Source organism: Buteo buteo, chromosome 13 (genome assembly GCF_964188355.1).
Source record: "Buteo buteo chromosome 13, bButBut1.hap1.1, whole genome shotgun sequence".
NCBI classification, from domain to species: domain Eukaryota; kingdom Metazoa; phylum Chordata; class Aves; order Accipitriformes; family Accipitridae; genus Buteo; species Buteo buteo.
In genome coordinates, this window is record NC_134183.1 from 19,477,802 (window position 1) to 19,494,285 (window position 16,484).

At 35.2% G+C, this 16,484-nt stretch overlaps 1 protein-coding gene across 7 annotated transcripts in view; it reads right to left on the reverse strand.

Moving 5' to 3' along the window:
- The window catches only part of LRRC28 (leucine rich repeat containing 28), a 60,781-nt gene that overhangs the window by 38,287 nt on the left and 6,010 nt on the right, over nucleotides 1-16,484 (reverse strand). For all 7 annotated transcript variants that reach the window (XR_012652767.1, XM_075045017.1, XM_075045012.1 and 4 more), the window contains exons 3-5: nucleotides 14,984-15,024; nucleotides 12,274-12,311; nucleotides 11,366-11,503 (exon numbers count right to left, since the gene is read on the reverse strand). Coding sequence is in view for 6 of the 7 variants with exons in the window: in XM_075045017.1 (XP_074901118.1) it covers nucleotides 11,366-11,503; nucleotides 12,274-12,311; nucleotides 14,984-15,024 (217 nt within the window). In the remaining variant the exon portion in view is untranslated. The remainder of the gene's footprint in view (nucleotides 1-11,365; nucleotides 11,504-12,273; nucleotides 12,312-14,983; nucleotides 15,025-16,484) is intronic.

Here is a 16,484-nt window from a genome sequence, read left to right on the forward strand (position 1 = left end):
AAAAGTTACAGTAACTCACGTGAATTTTATTTTAATGTAGTTTTTTTCTTATGTAAGAATACAGTTGAAAAGTCCTAAAGATTTCTTTTGGGGTTAGTTTTTTGGGGTTTTTTTGGTTCTGTTTTTTTAAAACACAAAAGCAAACACCCCTGCCCAAATGTCTTAACATAGGTCCAAGCATTCTATTGTAATAAATACAACAGTGACTACATTCATTTTCAACAGTACTGAAGACAGTTGTACAGCAAATCAGCCAGACAAGCAATGAAGCATCATACCTTCTCAGTTATGAAGATTATCAGAGATGCCACCAAGAATTTCGGGGTGGGAGGGGATTTGCCAGAGCAATGAATGGAATAATGATCTGTAGAGCTTTAGAGCCCACGCAGGTAATACATAAATTAAAGCACCAAGGAATGTTAGTTTTTATAGTCTTTATGGATTTTCAGATACATTTATGTAACTAACACCTTCAAAGACTCAGAGCAAGACTACAACATAGAATTACATACCTACATAGTTACAAAATTAAATTCCTGGTAGTCTGCTTTTATACATCTTAGATTCAACTCCACAGGAGTAAGACTGACCAAAAGCAACCAAAGACCCTCCACTTCTGCTTCCTCTCCTCTGCTATGCAGTCAATAAACTGACATAAAACAAACACCACAAACGGAATAATTACTGAATTCAAACACAACTGTGGCCACTTTCAGAGTTATTTTTTTCTGTGGTATATAACTGTGTCACAATGAGTCCTGTCCATAAATCTCAAACCCAAGTTTTCAAACCATCAAAACATAAAAACCAAATAATTCTATTTGACCTTCATTATTTAGGTCTGCGTGCCAGGTCTAATCAGTTATCACAAGCACATTCCAGTTTTTAAAAACAGACTGTAGAAATACATTTTTCAAACTAAAAGGAACAGAATGCATTGTTTTGATGCTACAGCCTGAAGCCCTTTATCTGAGTTTTATCAAAGTATATTCTATCACTGATCAAAGCAGCAATGACAACTTAACGTTCTTTAAAGTTATATACTGCTGCATAAACTTCCCACTTTTGCCTTGTGGCCTCCGGCTCAGCATGTCATTGGGAGTATATTCAAAGGTCAAGAGACTTTCTTTCAGAAGCCCTCTGTTCCCAAGTGGCAGCTCTAATGATTGCAGGAGCATAGAGTAGAACAGGGTAGATTAATTCCATCAGGGCTCTGTTCTCATATACCCTAGAAAATTCAGGTTGTCACTTCTTCTGTCAGATGTTTGAAAGACTACTTTGTACATTACTGTATGAACTATTTGTATGTGGTAGCAGCATTTCCATGTCACCCTATTACTGATATTATTATCATCTACAGACCTCTTCTCAGTCTAGCACTGAAATCAATATTTCATTTTAAATTCCTTTCAATTTAGTATTTTGCATATGCCATGTTACTGGCTGACTTTTTGAAGTAAAGTTTGGAAGTTACTTGGACATGCAAGATGACTTCTTAAATCTGTATTTTAACAATTTACTGAGAAATCTCAAATTGAGTTTACTAGAAAAATATTATGCAATTTTATGTTTAATGAACTGTGTTGAAATGAATTGTACTTAAGATTCCTTATTTAATAAAAAGGCATAAGAACATGCAACATAACTACCATGCTTCTACAGTTATATTTAAGATCTACAGCATCTCCATACAGTTTTAAGTTTCAGATGAATGCTTGTCACAATTACTTAAAGCACTCTCAACATATTCAAAATTCCTGTCCACCCCCCACAGACAAGAGGAAAACCCCTGGAGAAACAAGGCTTACAGTGACTTGAGAAATCAAGGACTGCCAAACAGAAGAATAAGCCAGGATTCAAGAGGCAGTACCAAATCTCTTAACAATAGAGAATCCAGTTAAATCTGCTCCCATACTCTCAGGAATGCACCAATCATCCAAGTACCTCACCATTAAAAGCAGCACTCAAACTCCTGTATCTTGGCACACCTCCTTTATCTCCTATCTACAAGCCCTGGAGGGGGACGGCTACCAGGGGGAAAGCCCATGGCCCAGAGCTTAGAAAACATACGTGTTCCAGCAAAGATTTTTATTTTCGCAAGTGGAGTACTGCAAAGCCAGAAGCACAACAGGCTTCAGAGCACCACTGCTAATAATTAGGCTGGCTCTTCTCTGCTCCGTCCTGATTTCACCTACACCTTACCAGGTTTCCTACTAACTCCTTTTCCAAGAAGGAAAGGAACTGGGGGGTGGGGAGGGACATAAGGGGCTGGTGGGGCCAGATTCTGCAAGTTTGATGCACGGTAACTTTCACGAGGATCTCACATGGAATAGTAGGGAACAAGTGGCAACATTGGCCCATTCTCAGAAACCAGTTTCAAAGCACTAAGCCCATAAATATCTGGGATTTTGATGCTTCAGGGGAAATCAAATATTTAAAATAAAAAAATTGCGCAACAGCAGATCACAGGCAGCCTTGCACTGACATATTTCTACCCTCTAAAATAAAGTTCTTACTACCAGGAATACAATATAATAAAAAAGTATTTTAATGATTAGGACTCAGATGGTGTCATTCTGAAAGATGTCTCTTTCCAGACATGTGGTACCACTGTAACTTTCACCAAGATTCTGTGGCCAATAAGAATTATCACATAAAAAGGGAACCTTTACAGGTCAATCCCTGCCCAGATCATATGAAGAATTCAAATGAACTTAACATGATCTGAAATGCTGATGTACAGCACCCTACTCTCAGGCACTCTTGGATCTATTCATGAACTCAGTAATTAAATGAGCACACTGTTCATGTTTTAGATATAGTCAAACCTCAACCAGGCAGAGATTTTTCAAATTAAAGCATCACCAAAACCAAAGTAGGGATCTAAGAAAGTGATTGATCCAAGATCTTTATCATCTTGCTAAAATACGTAAGAAGAAGAAAAAAAATCGAAATCAGTAAGGTCAAGTTACAATTTTGAGTGACTTTTAAATATTGTAAAACTAGCATTAGAACACTCAAGCACTTGGTCATTAGCCTTTTGCTTCAATAGGATTTTAGCCTTCAATTTATTACCATGAAACCTCAATGCCAGTTTCAGTTTGTCCCTGATCACTTTTCCGGTTATATAATGACCACAGAAGCTCTTTTATGACCTATGTTTTATAAAATTGCAGGTATTTGGAAATATGATGCACTGAGCCATATCACAATTTCTTAACTAAAAACATGCTCATTAAAATAGCTTAATTTCCAAATACTTTTTCCAGTGATTGCGCTAAATCACAATAGCAAATTTTAAGATGGAATTTTCTACTCCAGTAAGCCTAGTACACAAAGCAATATTTGAGTACATAATTTAAATGTTACAATGAAAGACATTGATGGTTTCTTCCAACTGTTTCCTATTACTTTTCAGATTAATGAGTTACAACACATACATACTTAGCACATGCATTTTTGAGAACCTGCTGTGCAACACCATGAGGAATACCACAGGCCATTGTTGAAAGAGATAGTTTTGTTGGTTTTTTTGTTTTTAACGTCATTTCTGCTACAGTTACGGGAAATATTTCAGTTCCAGTACGCCCAATAGAAGGCCATCCGGAAGACGTGTTGGAACAAAAGCATACATTCGAACAACATTTTAAGCTTAAACTATAGCTCTAGAATTTTTCTGACTATGTGTTTATACTACTATTTTTGCTACCAGCATCCAGTGACATTATGAACCTTCCATGGTATACTAAAGCATGTTGTATGATACTAACAAAGAGGCTTTTAAAAGCCCCTCAACAGGAGAGGGATTGACAAAAAAAAAACATATGAAGGGGCAAGCAGACAAACAGAGAACAGTGAGCAGCTCTGCATACACAGATGACTCATTCTGACACACTGTACAGGTGAGGGTATACAGGAAAAACTTCAGTTAATGAAAATTTCCAGGAATTTAATGGAATTTTTTTATTCTCTGTCTTCACTTCCCTCCCCATAAATTTAAAGCACTCAGAAGTACTAGTAGTCCTCCTGAGAATTTAACCCAAACCAAATGTTTGAGCAAGGCAGAGTCTGTTGTAAAATCTCACATCAACATCCTTTAATTAAATAGGTACCAGTGTGTTTGGACATGCATGAAAGCTAATCTGTAAGGAATACCACTTGTACAATACACTACCCTGTGCTGTGGTCATCTCTATTTAGGTCACAAATTCCAATGACAATCATTAACCATCCACATTGCCATTTTGTTGCTAACTCTTCAGAGATTACCCTCTGCTATAATTTCCTAGGAGATATTTTTCTTAAAAAAATTTCAGTCCTTACAGGCTGTCAGGACAGGGCCGTATTGGAGTTTATACAAGGTCAAAACATGTAAAAATCTTTTCCTCCTGGAAATTCAAAGAATGTTTTAAAGCTACTATCAGTTATTTTTATTGTGCTTTTACATTAATACAGCATAATTACTGAAGACTTACTAATCCTAATATGAAAAAACAATACAGTAACAGGCAAGTATGGGTAAGTTTTGCATTGATTTAGGTAAAAAAAAAAATTTGTTGTTGTTGAACCTAAAAGCTAATGTAAAGCTTAGTATGCTGAGTCTCTTTTTTATACAGTAAACTGAATCTAGAAATGAATTATTAAACAGCATATATTTTACAGATCTGTACAAAGAAAAATTATTTTTAATAATTGGTCATCAACCTACTTCAAGGAAAACAACATATTATGATAATAATTAAAAGATATTTTCATTTAGAAGTCCATGCTCCTTTAAATAGTCACATACTTAGAGAGTGCAAAGCTCATGTAACCTAATCTATGTTTTCCTCAAATCCCCACAAGTCCATTTACTTAAAAACACCACACTCCTGGATGGGTGCCTGGCGTACCAAACCTGTCCCGTCGTGTATATTTTTATACATGTTACTAAATTAGGAAAGCAGAGTGGACTAAGGTTGTGCCAACTCTGAAAAAAGAACAGGGTCTGCATCAGTTTGTGCCTTTGCTTTTAAAGTCACAATCATTATTAAAAACAACAACAACAACAACAAAACTTTATTAAGTATCAAAGCAGTCTGCCCTAATCAGAGACAGTAATAAAAGCAGAAGGGAATGGGGGGGGGGGGGGAAGCCAAAATTATTCCCCCCAATTTTGGAGGCTCTATATCAAAATATGGAAAACAAGTTTAAGAAATGAGTTAGGACTCCATATTTTAATGCCAGGGTCTAGAATAAGAATAGAAATATTTGCATGCTGTAACCACGATCAGTGGAAATCTACTGTGAAAAGGAAGTAGGGAAGAAGTTATGTTTATATGCCTTTAATTAAGATTTACCGAAATACCTCATATGGAGCTCTATTCAGAATTACTAAGTTGGGTATTCAAGAAGTCTTTACCCGTGAAATACTGGTATGAATAGTAAATACAGATATTGTACTTTATAGCAACTTAAAAAAAGTGAGAAATGAATATGAAGTTTTCATGTCTCAAAGTTTCTCTTGCCCCCAATTAGCAAAGCAAATTCCTAAGCAAAACAGACTTAGCAATAATCAATTAACATTCTGAGAGTTACTTTATAACTAGACAAAGCAGTAATCAACAATTATAGTTTGATTTATAACTTTAATAATGATTGAACCCTTCCTGTCGTTACCACTGGGGTTACCTATGCAAGAGAAAATGATCTAGTGTTTATCTGCAAGTTATATTTTTCAAAATTAATCTTCATGAACTTTTCCAGCCTTCTGGAAGCACAAGTTGTTTCCGTTACAAAAACTCACTGATCTTACCCCTATTAATTTCCTATTAACTTAGAGAGTTATTAATTATGGAAAGGTAATTATTAATTTCCTAATAACGGGTAGAAAGACTCAATCCTCCCCAATATTAAATATGATCAACCTCAAAAAGGTGTGGTTTTAACAAATGGAATGGGAACACCCATGTTCTATTTCTGGGTAACACTGACTGATGCTGTGGCCTGGAGCAAATCACTTCTGTACAAACACTTTTTTCCATTTTATAAAATGAGGATAACACTCCCTTATCAGCTTCACAGGATCTTTCTCAAATGCTTTGAAGATGAAGTGTTATAAGACTACAAATGTATTTTAATGAGGCTTAAATCGACTATATTTCTAAAACATTTTGCCTTAAAATGGAAAAGGATTTGAACAGAAATGAAATGAAGATTATATGTGCTATTAACCTCCCCTAAATATTGTTGCAGTTTGCACTTTGAAAACACCAAAGGCAGAGGAATAAATTTCCTTCAGATTCTACCTAAATGAAGAAAAATGGCAAGAAGTGGATGCAATATGCAGAAGTCTCAAGAGACAGCATGGAAATGTCAATTTGAAATGGAAGCCACACATCTCCTCATATGGGGAAGAAAGGGTATTTGCTAAACCTGCCTTAGACTCTTGCTGAGATCTGTACCCCCCTTCAGCAACAGCAATTGCTGGTGCTCCCCAGTCACCTGCACTTTCACCCTACAGATTAAGAAACAGCATCATGCAGTTTACGTGAAGTTTGGTATTTGACTGCGGGGTTTTTTTTGCCTTATCTATGTGCTCAGCTCTTGGTTTTTAAAGTTCCCTGACAACAAACACAAAGGGAAACTTGCTCTAGCCCATGTAAAGACAACTGCTGATGTATTTCTCCCCCCCCCCCCCCCCCCTTCTTAAAGGGAACTTTGCCAAAAGATGGGCTGGGATCATAAACCATACCCTATTCTTTGTTTAATTACTTAGCTTTTGCTCTTGACTTGGCAAAACATTAAGCTTTTCATTTTAGTAAATCTATAATTAACTCCAACATGTGCTGAGTAAACATAACCTCATTTTTAATTAAATCTTAAGAACAAGATGCTACAACATGCCATTTCTAAGGAGAAGTATATCTCAAGTAATGTGCAATAAAAAAATCTAATCCACGTCAAATAAGAAACTTAAGTCCAACTTTGAGTATAACTCACCCTTAAGTCATCTGTTGTCCAAACGTGCATTCACTAACTACAAGACCAAAATGTAAATCTGAAAATCAAAAGTTTCCAAGGCTAAATCAAATCTAAATGGTAACACAGCAAAACTGAGAGAAAACTTTGGCTTTGGAACTCCTGAAGAATCATTTTTCCAGTATATTTCACTGGATTACTTTTTTTTTTTTTGCAAATGATGCAATAATGCTTACAGAAGAGAAAAGAAATACAATTTCTCAAGAATGAAAGGAGTTGAAATATCACATGTATTATAAACATCAGAAACAAAGGGGAACTTCCTAATTAGTCATTCATAAGTAAGAAGATTCAGAAAATGTACTTCTGCGAGCACATTCATATAGGACTAACTACAATTCTAAATTAAAATGAGACACCAATTCTCTGAATAAAGAGAAATCTTAAAAAACTAAAGTTAAGCTACTATGAAAACATAATGTCAACTCTTAAGTCAAGCTTACACACGAACTAATGTAATAATATCAAATAATAACCATATTTTGTTTATGCTGCAAGTCTAAGATTTTTTTCAAATAAGATCTCTGGCATTACATATTTTCAAATGGCCCTCAAGAATTTAGATTATTTAAGTGCTACAGTTAAATAGTACAAAACTTCGCAAAACTTTACAGCATGTTCAAGAATTATATATAGCAGAGCCAAATAAAAGAACCAAGAAATTGTTAAAGACAGAAGCTACAAGATTTACAGTTTGCAGAACAAAAAAATGCTGTGCATTTCAATAAAGGGCTCAAGAGAACTTAATAATATTAAATCTCATCTTCTTACTTATTTGCAACTCTTTTAATCAGCTCTCCTCTCAAAGACAGAGTCTCTCAGTTAGTGATTCTGATTACCACAGAATATAGATACTGATGACTCCGCAGAAGGCAGAAGCTGGTCCACTTACTAAATTTATCCAAAGTATACTCAAAACATGACTTCAAGAGAATTTCACAAAGCATTTTCTTCCAGCCATTTTATATTATATTTCAATTTCAACATGCTTCTTCTGGACAAATTTTTCCCTTTGCTTCTCATCAAGTTTAGCTTCGTCATCTTTCAACAATTCTCACAATTTAATGATGCAGGATGGAAGTCCCATTGTTTCAGTGGTAGCACACTATTAAGCAAAGTGCCTTGAGGCCAAAGTACATGATCTTATCCATGGGTGACACCAATTTGCTAGTGTTTGCTCACTAGGTAGGATTATCCTTTACACTACAAGAGTGCCACAGCACAGAAAGCGCTTTCTAATCTCCAAGGCCCTTTCCCCATCCCATCAATCCTTTATTGCCTGATTTCTTCAGGAAACTAAGACTTAAGCATTCATTATGTATTTTCACCATTCTCCCCCACCCCCGCCCCTAAAGTAACTTCTTCAAACTAGTTAGACAATCATGACCAAACCTGAGAAAAGAATAGAAGTCTTCATTATTAAATTCTTACAAGCTTAATGAAAACAGGTACTTAGAGACCAAAATCTTGCCCATCACATTGAAGATAAACAGCAGCACAGGCTCAACCTTTATTAGAATCTGAAGAACGTCTACAATCAGGCTGAAGACATAAATCTTTATACAGCTTCATGATGCATACTATTTCAATTGTTTTAAAAAGAGTTATGCTAGATTTCTACAAGGCAAATATTAAATACTAAAAATTAACACTAATTGTGAATTGTGGAACAAAAACGTTAAAAATAAATAATTAATCAACTTATGCTATTAATTGCATTGTTTCTTTCAGTTCTTAATCACAATTAAGGAAGACACAACAGAGAATCATTCTTAAAATAAAAAATGCAATAAAAATGTGTGGATGTTCAGACACTTAATGGCAAACATTTACCATCCAACTGTTCTGCAGTTGTAATTAAGAGATTTTTTTTAGCAATTGATTAAGGATATTACTGAGAGTATCCTCCTAGATATCCACTGAGTTTCAACAAAAACTGAGGGTACTTGTAACACCACACAATGGGAAGGGAAAGACAACAGGAATGACAGGGCAACAACTCTAAAGTAAGCTTTTTATGTGATGACAACATTATGCTGCAAGATGGCCTATGTGGTTACACATGGTGAATGCTGATCAGCCTGTCTTAACTAGAACCTCTGCTGTGATAAACAGTTCACTGCCATTTGTGTGATATGTGCAGGTCTAAGTCCGGAAGAAAACAGTCACTAGTTTCGAAAAGTTACTTTAAAAAATGACTATCACCTATACCTGAAAGCTATTTTTTAATGCAGATCTTTAAATTCTGCACAAGCTGCACTAGTAGAAGCTAAATTGTATCTTAAATGGTTACTATAAATTAAGAGCAATTAAGAGCTGTCTTTCCCTAACAATGCATTGCAATGCAGTATCTGCTGTAAAGCAAGTAGTTAACACACAGCAGAATGATGTACTGCAGTGAAATCACATCTCATCCTTGTTCATTTTATTAACTTTACTAGCTTTCCTAACAGAACACTGTTTAACACTATTATGAAGATTCATGCTACCAATATAGTTAAGGATAAAACAACTCAAACTCTACTATTTTGCTCTATTTTTTCAATTGTTGACCATAAATGTTATTTTCAAACTTAAAGATTTTGGTATAAAGTCATCTTTGAAATATTAGCAATTTCACAAAGAAAAACTATGCAAATATGCTTGGAAGCCCTCTTCAGGAAGTGTTATGTTTAAGAAATGCAGCAGATTAACTCTCCACTCTAAGTGAAAGACTAATCTTGCTCTGACTGTATGACATCCAGTCCTGTTGACAGTGACAGCATCTGAACAGGCAGGATTAGTAATGACAGCAATAATGGCATATGTATAAACTGATGGTACACTACCAGCAAAACCAGAAAGACCAGACACCACTGGATTCTCTGATTCAAAAGTAGCCAACAGCAGTATTATTTCTAAGCATGCAAAATTTTCATGCACACAAAACTAGACATGCTTAAGGACAATGCTCAGTACCAAATTTTGTAAACTTCAGGAGAAATTAAATGCAGCATGCCTATGCAGCTGATACCAGTTCCTAATCAAATGTGGTAGACTCGAAATCAACTCTTCAGTAATGTAAATTATCCTTTTGAAAGTCTTTTTTGGAACCTTTTTAAGTTAACGTGTGAAGTTTTGCAGAAAATGTGTCACTTTTTCTTTGAACAAGTCTTTCTTTCATGGTACAGTACCATAAGGTAAATTATCTTTGAGGAACATAAAGCACACTCAAATCACTCCTTTCTTTTGAATGTAGGACATCCAAAAATTGATGGAAATTTTATTGGCCTTAGGTCATAATGTTTAACAGGTTTATCTAATTTCATTCCAGAGAATTTACATAGTCATATAAATTTTTTTTCTTTCTAATCATAATCATCCTTTGACTTTTTCTTATTAAGCTTATTATGCCTAGAAAAGTACAAGGGAAAGACAGCTAGATTTCTGCACCCAAAACTTCAAGGAGCAATTGCAATATATTTCTTGAGAATAAGCAATGTGAACTTACAAACACATGAAGGTCATATTGAGAAGTTAGTTAAAATTAGAGCCAAAGCTAATTCTGTTAGATTAAGTTAGACTAGTTTTTTGAAATGCTGGCCCTAGCTTATCATCTCTGCAAATCAGAAAATGCAAATACGCCAGAGAAACATCAAAAAATAAAATAAGGAAGTATTTAAAAATCACCATCATCTCATCTGGACAGATACAAGGGCAATGAAAGAAGAATAATCAGTTATGTCTGCTTATCAAAGTATGTAGAAGAAAAAAAATCATTCAAAATCTGCCTATGGTCAACTTTTTCTGACTGAGTCACATTCACTTTGAATAAAATTTGCTTTTTTTATTATAAACTAGCAAGACAAACATTTGTTATTTACTGTCATAATGAGGTAGAACTGCTATAGGCAAACCTACTAGACATGTGTCTTTTTAGAAAATACAAGTATGGGGCTGTTGGGCAAAAAGCAAGGAAGGACAGACTGGAATCCTTTATATTCTGGAAATTTGGAAAAAACATCATTTTATCATAATGCCAGTTGTCACTGGCATTTTGTGTCTTCTCAAGGAAGTTCAATATTTTCTTGATACAATGGCAAAGACTGTTAAATAGATAATTTTTTCCCCATTTCAGAAGCATTTTTCAGGACTTTTTGACCTCAAGTACATACAGCATGGCTTTTTTCCAGCTACAGAGTATATTCAGTACAATACATACAATGGCAATCCCTGCCTAGTCTTTAAATGCAAGTTGTACCATGCTTCAACTGTAAGATACAAATAAACCTAGAGCATATCACTATGCAAATTGAGTTCAAATGGAATTTGTCATTGCTGTAATCCCTCACACATTTGTACTTACCTGCAGGTAAATATTTCAGCTGGTTGTTAGCCAAGCGAAGATGACGTAAAGATCTCAGGCGGCCAATCTCTGGACACACAATTTCGAGGGCATTATCACTTAGGTCCAGAAACTGCAGTTTAACGAGGGAGCCAATGGCTTGTGAGAGAACAGATTAAAACGTGAATGTGACCCAACAGTAATGTTAAAATCTTAATAGGACTATGAGAGGATAAAAAGCCACAATACCTAACACCTATGTCTGAGTAGATTTTGACGTATTAAAGCCAGTCTCACAACTGAATGACATAATTTGTGGAAATGCTTATCTATCAAACAAGCAGTACTGCTGGCAGTGAGATGGGGCGGGGGGGGGGGGGGGGGGGGGAGCAAAGTACAGAATACTCCCATTTCTAGATTCCCCTCAGACGATTCTGCTCTGAAATCACTTTTTCCATTCCTTTCCTTTAAGTCTACCCATTTTATATATTCAGAAAGAGTTTAAAGTACTTTCCTGAGGTTGGGCATGTAACTCTACAATTAAGACAAGAAAGAAAAACTAGTACAAGTTCTTGATACTTTAAGTTTCAAATCTGTCATGATCTAAATGAGCAGAATATTCTGTGTGGTAACTGGCTGAAAGCAGAAGACACTCCAGATTTTTGTTTCTGTAGATGAGTGCCCTTTAGACTTTTCACTTTCTGCAATTAGAACTGAAGCAAACAGCATTTAGGTGCATTTGAGAATTCATTAAAAGAATTTAACATAGCATAAACAAGGATATTATCAACTAAGAGCTACACTGGTATATTTTGTATGAAAATCTTTAATGTTTTATGGGAAAATAAAGGAAAAACAGGCCTCTTCAAAGAAGAAAAATGAATATTTTATGATTCCTGCCACTTATTGTGAGCTGGTAGGTTACTTACCTTCAGGTACAACAACTATGTTATTTGAATGAAGGTACCTGGGGGGAGGAGAAAAAAAAAGCAGAGGACACCACCTGTTACCCTCAAGGACTTCTGCTACATAATCAGTTTGCAAAATATCCAATTTCAGACTGAAAAAGCACCCTCAAAGCCATTCCTCTCTATGACCACAAAGGCTGTGGAAACTGTATAAACTGGCAATGGATAGGTACTTAAGTTTCACTTAGACTATTAAATGAATAACATAAAAATGAGAGAGAATAACATAAAATTATTTAAAACAAGACATTCACAGTTACAGTAATGATGGGCTTTAGTTTTGAGAGTTATAAGAGGAAAACAAAAAGGGAAAAGGATAAAGGAAATAGAATAACCAGAACGAACCATATTTGATCACCAGGTTATTCCCCACTAAATGCTGAGCAAGTAAAGACAAAAGCTCAAACCCACACAAATTACACAATTAAAAACGTTTTCCCTTGCACATAAATTCTTACACCTTTACTGACTGAAGAAACAAGCACATGATCTACTCACTGCAAGTGGGTTTTTCAAACCTAGAGTACATTTTTCAAAAGAAAAAAAGCAATCTTACACATCGTCATTTAGGTAGTTACAGAGGATGGCCAGATCTCTCACCAAGAATATTCAGCACCCTCTGCTGGAGCACTTCCAGTACTACTGGTAACATAAAAACTACATATTTTTTTAGTTGTCAATCAACATTGCTGCAAATGAACGAACGGGTCTTGTAGAAAATAAGAGTAACATAATTTTCAAATATTGATATCTAATTATAAAGGAATACTGAGTACTCAATGTCCAATTGCTTAGGCACACATGGATTATTTGCACAGCATATTTTTTTTCCATTCTATTCAACAGCATTTCCTAAAGTAGGAGCCTTTCTTTTCAGGGAGATAGAAGCAGAACAAGAAGACAGACATATGAACATTTCAACTGCATGGAGCATCTGAGTCTTCTCTTTTTCTTTAAAAATTGTAGACATTTAAAGTTTACTAAAAATGTAACAAACATAAGGATAGCAGATATGTTTGTAGAAATCCTCATGTATAATCACAAGATGACAATTCTCCTACTCACTTCAGCTGCAGCTCCTGAAAATACTTGTGAACTATTTCACTCAAGATAAAAAAATGTGTATTATGAGGATCAATCCAGTGTGAGGGAAACAATATACAAAGAAACACAGACAACAGTGAAGTTTTTAAAAATATATAGTGAAATTGCTAAGACTGTAACTTTCAGGAAAATGAAAATGAGTTAAGTTTGTCTTTCAAAATTTAAAGCTACTATAATATATTATTCTTTAATTAAATCTTTATTTTGTGGTCTCTTCTCTGTCAACAAAAGATGTCTTATTGTCTGATCAAATATTGACTTGTACTATTAGACCTACACAAACCACAGGCCCACTGCAGTTCTCTCTAGACCACCAGAATGTGTGGGATAATGGTGGTACAACTAAGCTTGCTGAACCCCAAATAACCAGGTTTGACTCCTACAATTCATTGTTTGTAAGAGATTATTTTAAGCTGTAATTTATACAGGTTTTCCTAAAGGCACCATCAGATACATCGAGATTTCCTGATGCCCCATGGCAAATCATTAAATACTAGGTATATAAAATATAAAAATATTTATTTTACTGCTTCAGAGCATAAACATACTCTCAAGACTCAGGCATGATGAGACAAGACCATCTCTTAAGCAAGTCGGAGACTGCAGTGACCTACAAAAGAGTTCAATTGTACTGTGGTCGCGTGTACCAGAAAGGTGTAGTTTCAAGGGCCAAATTAAGATGACAAGATCAGACAGCTGAATGCATTAGACTACTCAGATATACACATCCTCTGTTTGGAGCTTTCCATTAAACAAACAGAATCAATGGTCCATCAGTTAGTCAACTGAAAGTGAGCCAAATGAGTTATAAATGGAAAAGAGAATGTCCCTTTTAACACCCCCGCCATCAATCCTACCATACAAGGAAATCATAACCTTACAAGAAAAAATAGGGGAGGGAAGAAAACATTGACTCAGGGGCTTACAGCTTAAAATTAATTTCCAAAATAATACAGTTCATGTGACATCCATTCTTTGGACAAGATTGGATAAACTACTCTGCCTACAGCAATCACCATTAAATAGTTACTACCCCTACTTGCTCATTTCTGCTCCTATTTGACAATCTGTGACTTGGTTCCAAAAAAACTTACTACTACAATCAGCAAGACTGAGATCATACTAACTGTGGTAGCTAGGGTGGAAATGAGCAGCTAGGAATGGGCTGGAGGCAGTAACCTGTTACTCTGGCTCTGTGACAACTATCTGACCATTGCATTTGGAGGTTCCAGTGCTTTATCAGGGTGACAACAGTCTACACAGGAGTTGGGGGGGTAAGTATTTTTTCCCTTAGCAGTGTAGACATTTGTACCAGAGTTCTTGTTATACAATAAACAAAAAATTGTTAGAAATATTAACATGGGACTGAATACATCTGGATACACGTCCTTTAAAAAAAGAAAAGAAAAAAGAAAAACCCAACAAAAATTGACCCTTTCTTGCCCTCCAAGAAAACCCTTCACACTTAAGAGGTAGGTTATGTGCAAGCAATACATCCTAGAATTATTTTAAGATAAGATGGATCAGCATAATAAAAAAATATATTAGAACTCCTACACAAACTCACAATTCCACGAGGTTTGGAAGCTTCTGTGCAAGGTTTTCTGGCTGAAAAAGAGTTAGAGATTTTTTAGGTTTCAAAACAAAAACCAGACACACACATATTGTGTACCCAACTCTTTTTAATAACCATACTAAAACATGTCAGCAGCTAGTCACAGAAAAAATGGCATCAAGGAGGTTGTATACAACACCCTATTTCCACATCCCTGCACGTTCTCCATCAGTGCGATCTGGGATATATGAAGTGAGCAATTTACTACTGAAACAGAACTACAGCCTAGAAGCGACATCAACGTGTCCTCAACCAAATGGTAGTCAGACTTCTGAGGCTGAAAAGATGAATTACCAAAACCTTACTATTGAAAATATATTCAAGTAATTGAGTTAGTTGAAGCCAAGAGACTGCTAAGAAGCTGCAGCCTTTACAGACTTAAAGTAGAACAAGAACTATACAAGATGTCTAACCATAATGTATTTTATTTTGTAATGCTGCTAAACTGGGAAATGACCTACAAACTTTGTGTAGCTTAATCAGTTACCACCAAACCAGAAGTGCTGAATCCATCAAACTAGATTTCCATATTTACATATTAACATGCATATCATTTTCTAACTGCTAACTGATCCCTAGCTGCAATTCTGTTTCTTGATGGCATTTATAACGATGAATATATATCACAAAATCGGCTTCACAAGTTTCATATGTCATGTTGGTAAGCGTACCCAAAATTATCCAAGATTAAAACAGTTTTATAGCTTAAGAAATCTACTTTAAACATAGATATGTTTTATTGAAAAAAGTTTTTACAATACACATATATGCAGAAACAAATGAATTTTAAAAGCAGTTCGATCACATGGTCAATTTACTTTTTCAAAAAACCTAGCAATTTTCACTGACATGTAAATTAAAGGTATACTATCACCTAAAATACTTTGTGTTTATAAATTTATTATGAAGAAATATGCTAACCTGAAAAAGTAATGTCATAATATTCTTATGTAGCAAACATGCCACATCCTAGAGCCGAGTACAAAAAATAGGGTTTTTTTTAACTATGGAGCAGCAACTGATGTCTCAATAAATGCATCCGTTGAAGTCAAGACCCAAGAAATAGGCTATAACTAATCAGTTGTTGCCACCTACTGGAAGATTTGCTACAGTACATTTATCTCCTCAGCATAGAATTTTATTTGGTCAAAGAGAAAAGCTTAAGCTGGGAAAATATGCAAAGGCTGCAACATGCTTAAGAACAAAAAATTCAAGCTTTAATTTAAAAACTTAAGAAGGAATGTGAAAAAACAAATTCATTGTCATCCTACACCCTTTATTAGAATAAGGCTACTAACCTGAATTACAAACTATTTTCACATTATACATGAAGGTTATACTCTTATTCTTCCTTCAACTGCTTCATATTGTTAAGAGAGCTAAATTCAGGAGACAACTTTAGAGCTGAGCAAGTCCATAACAGAAATTCTGCTTATCTTGAGTACCACAGTAA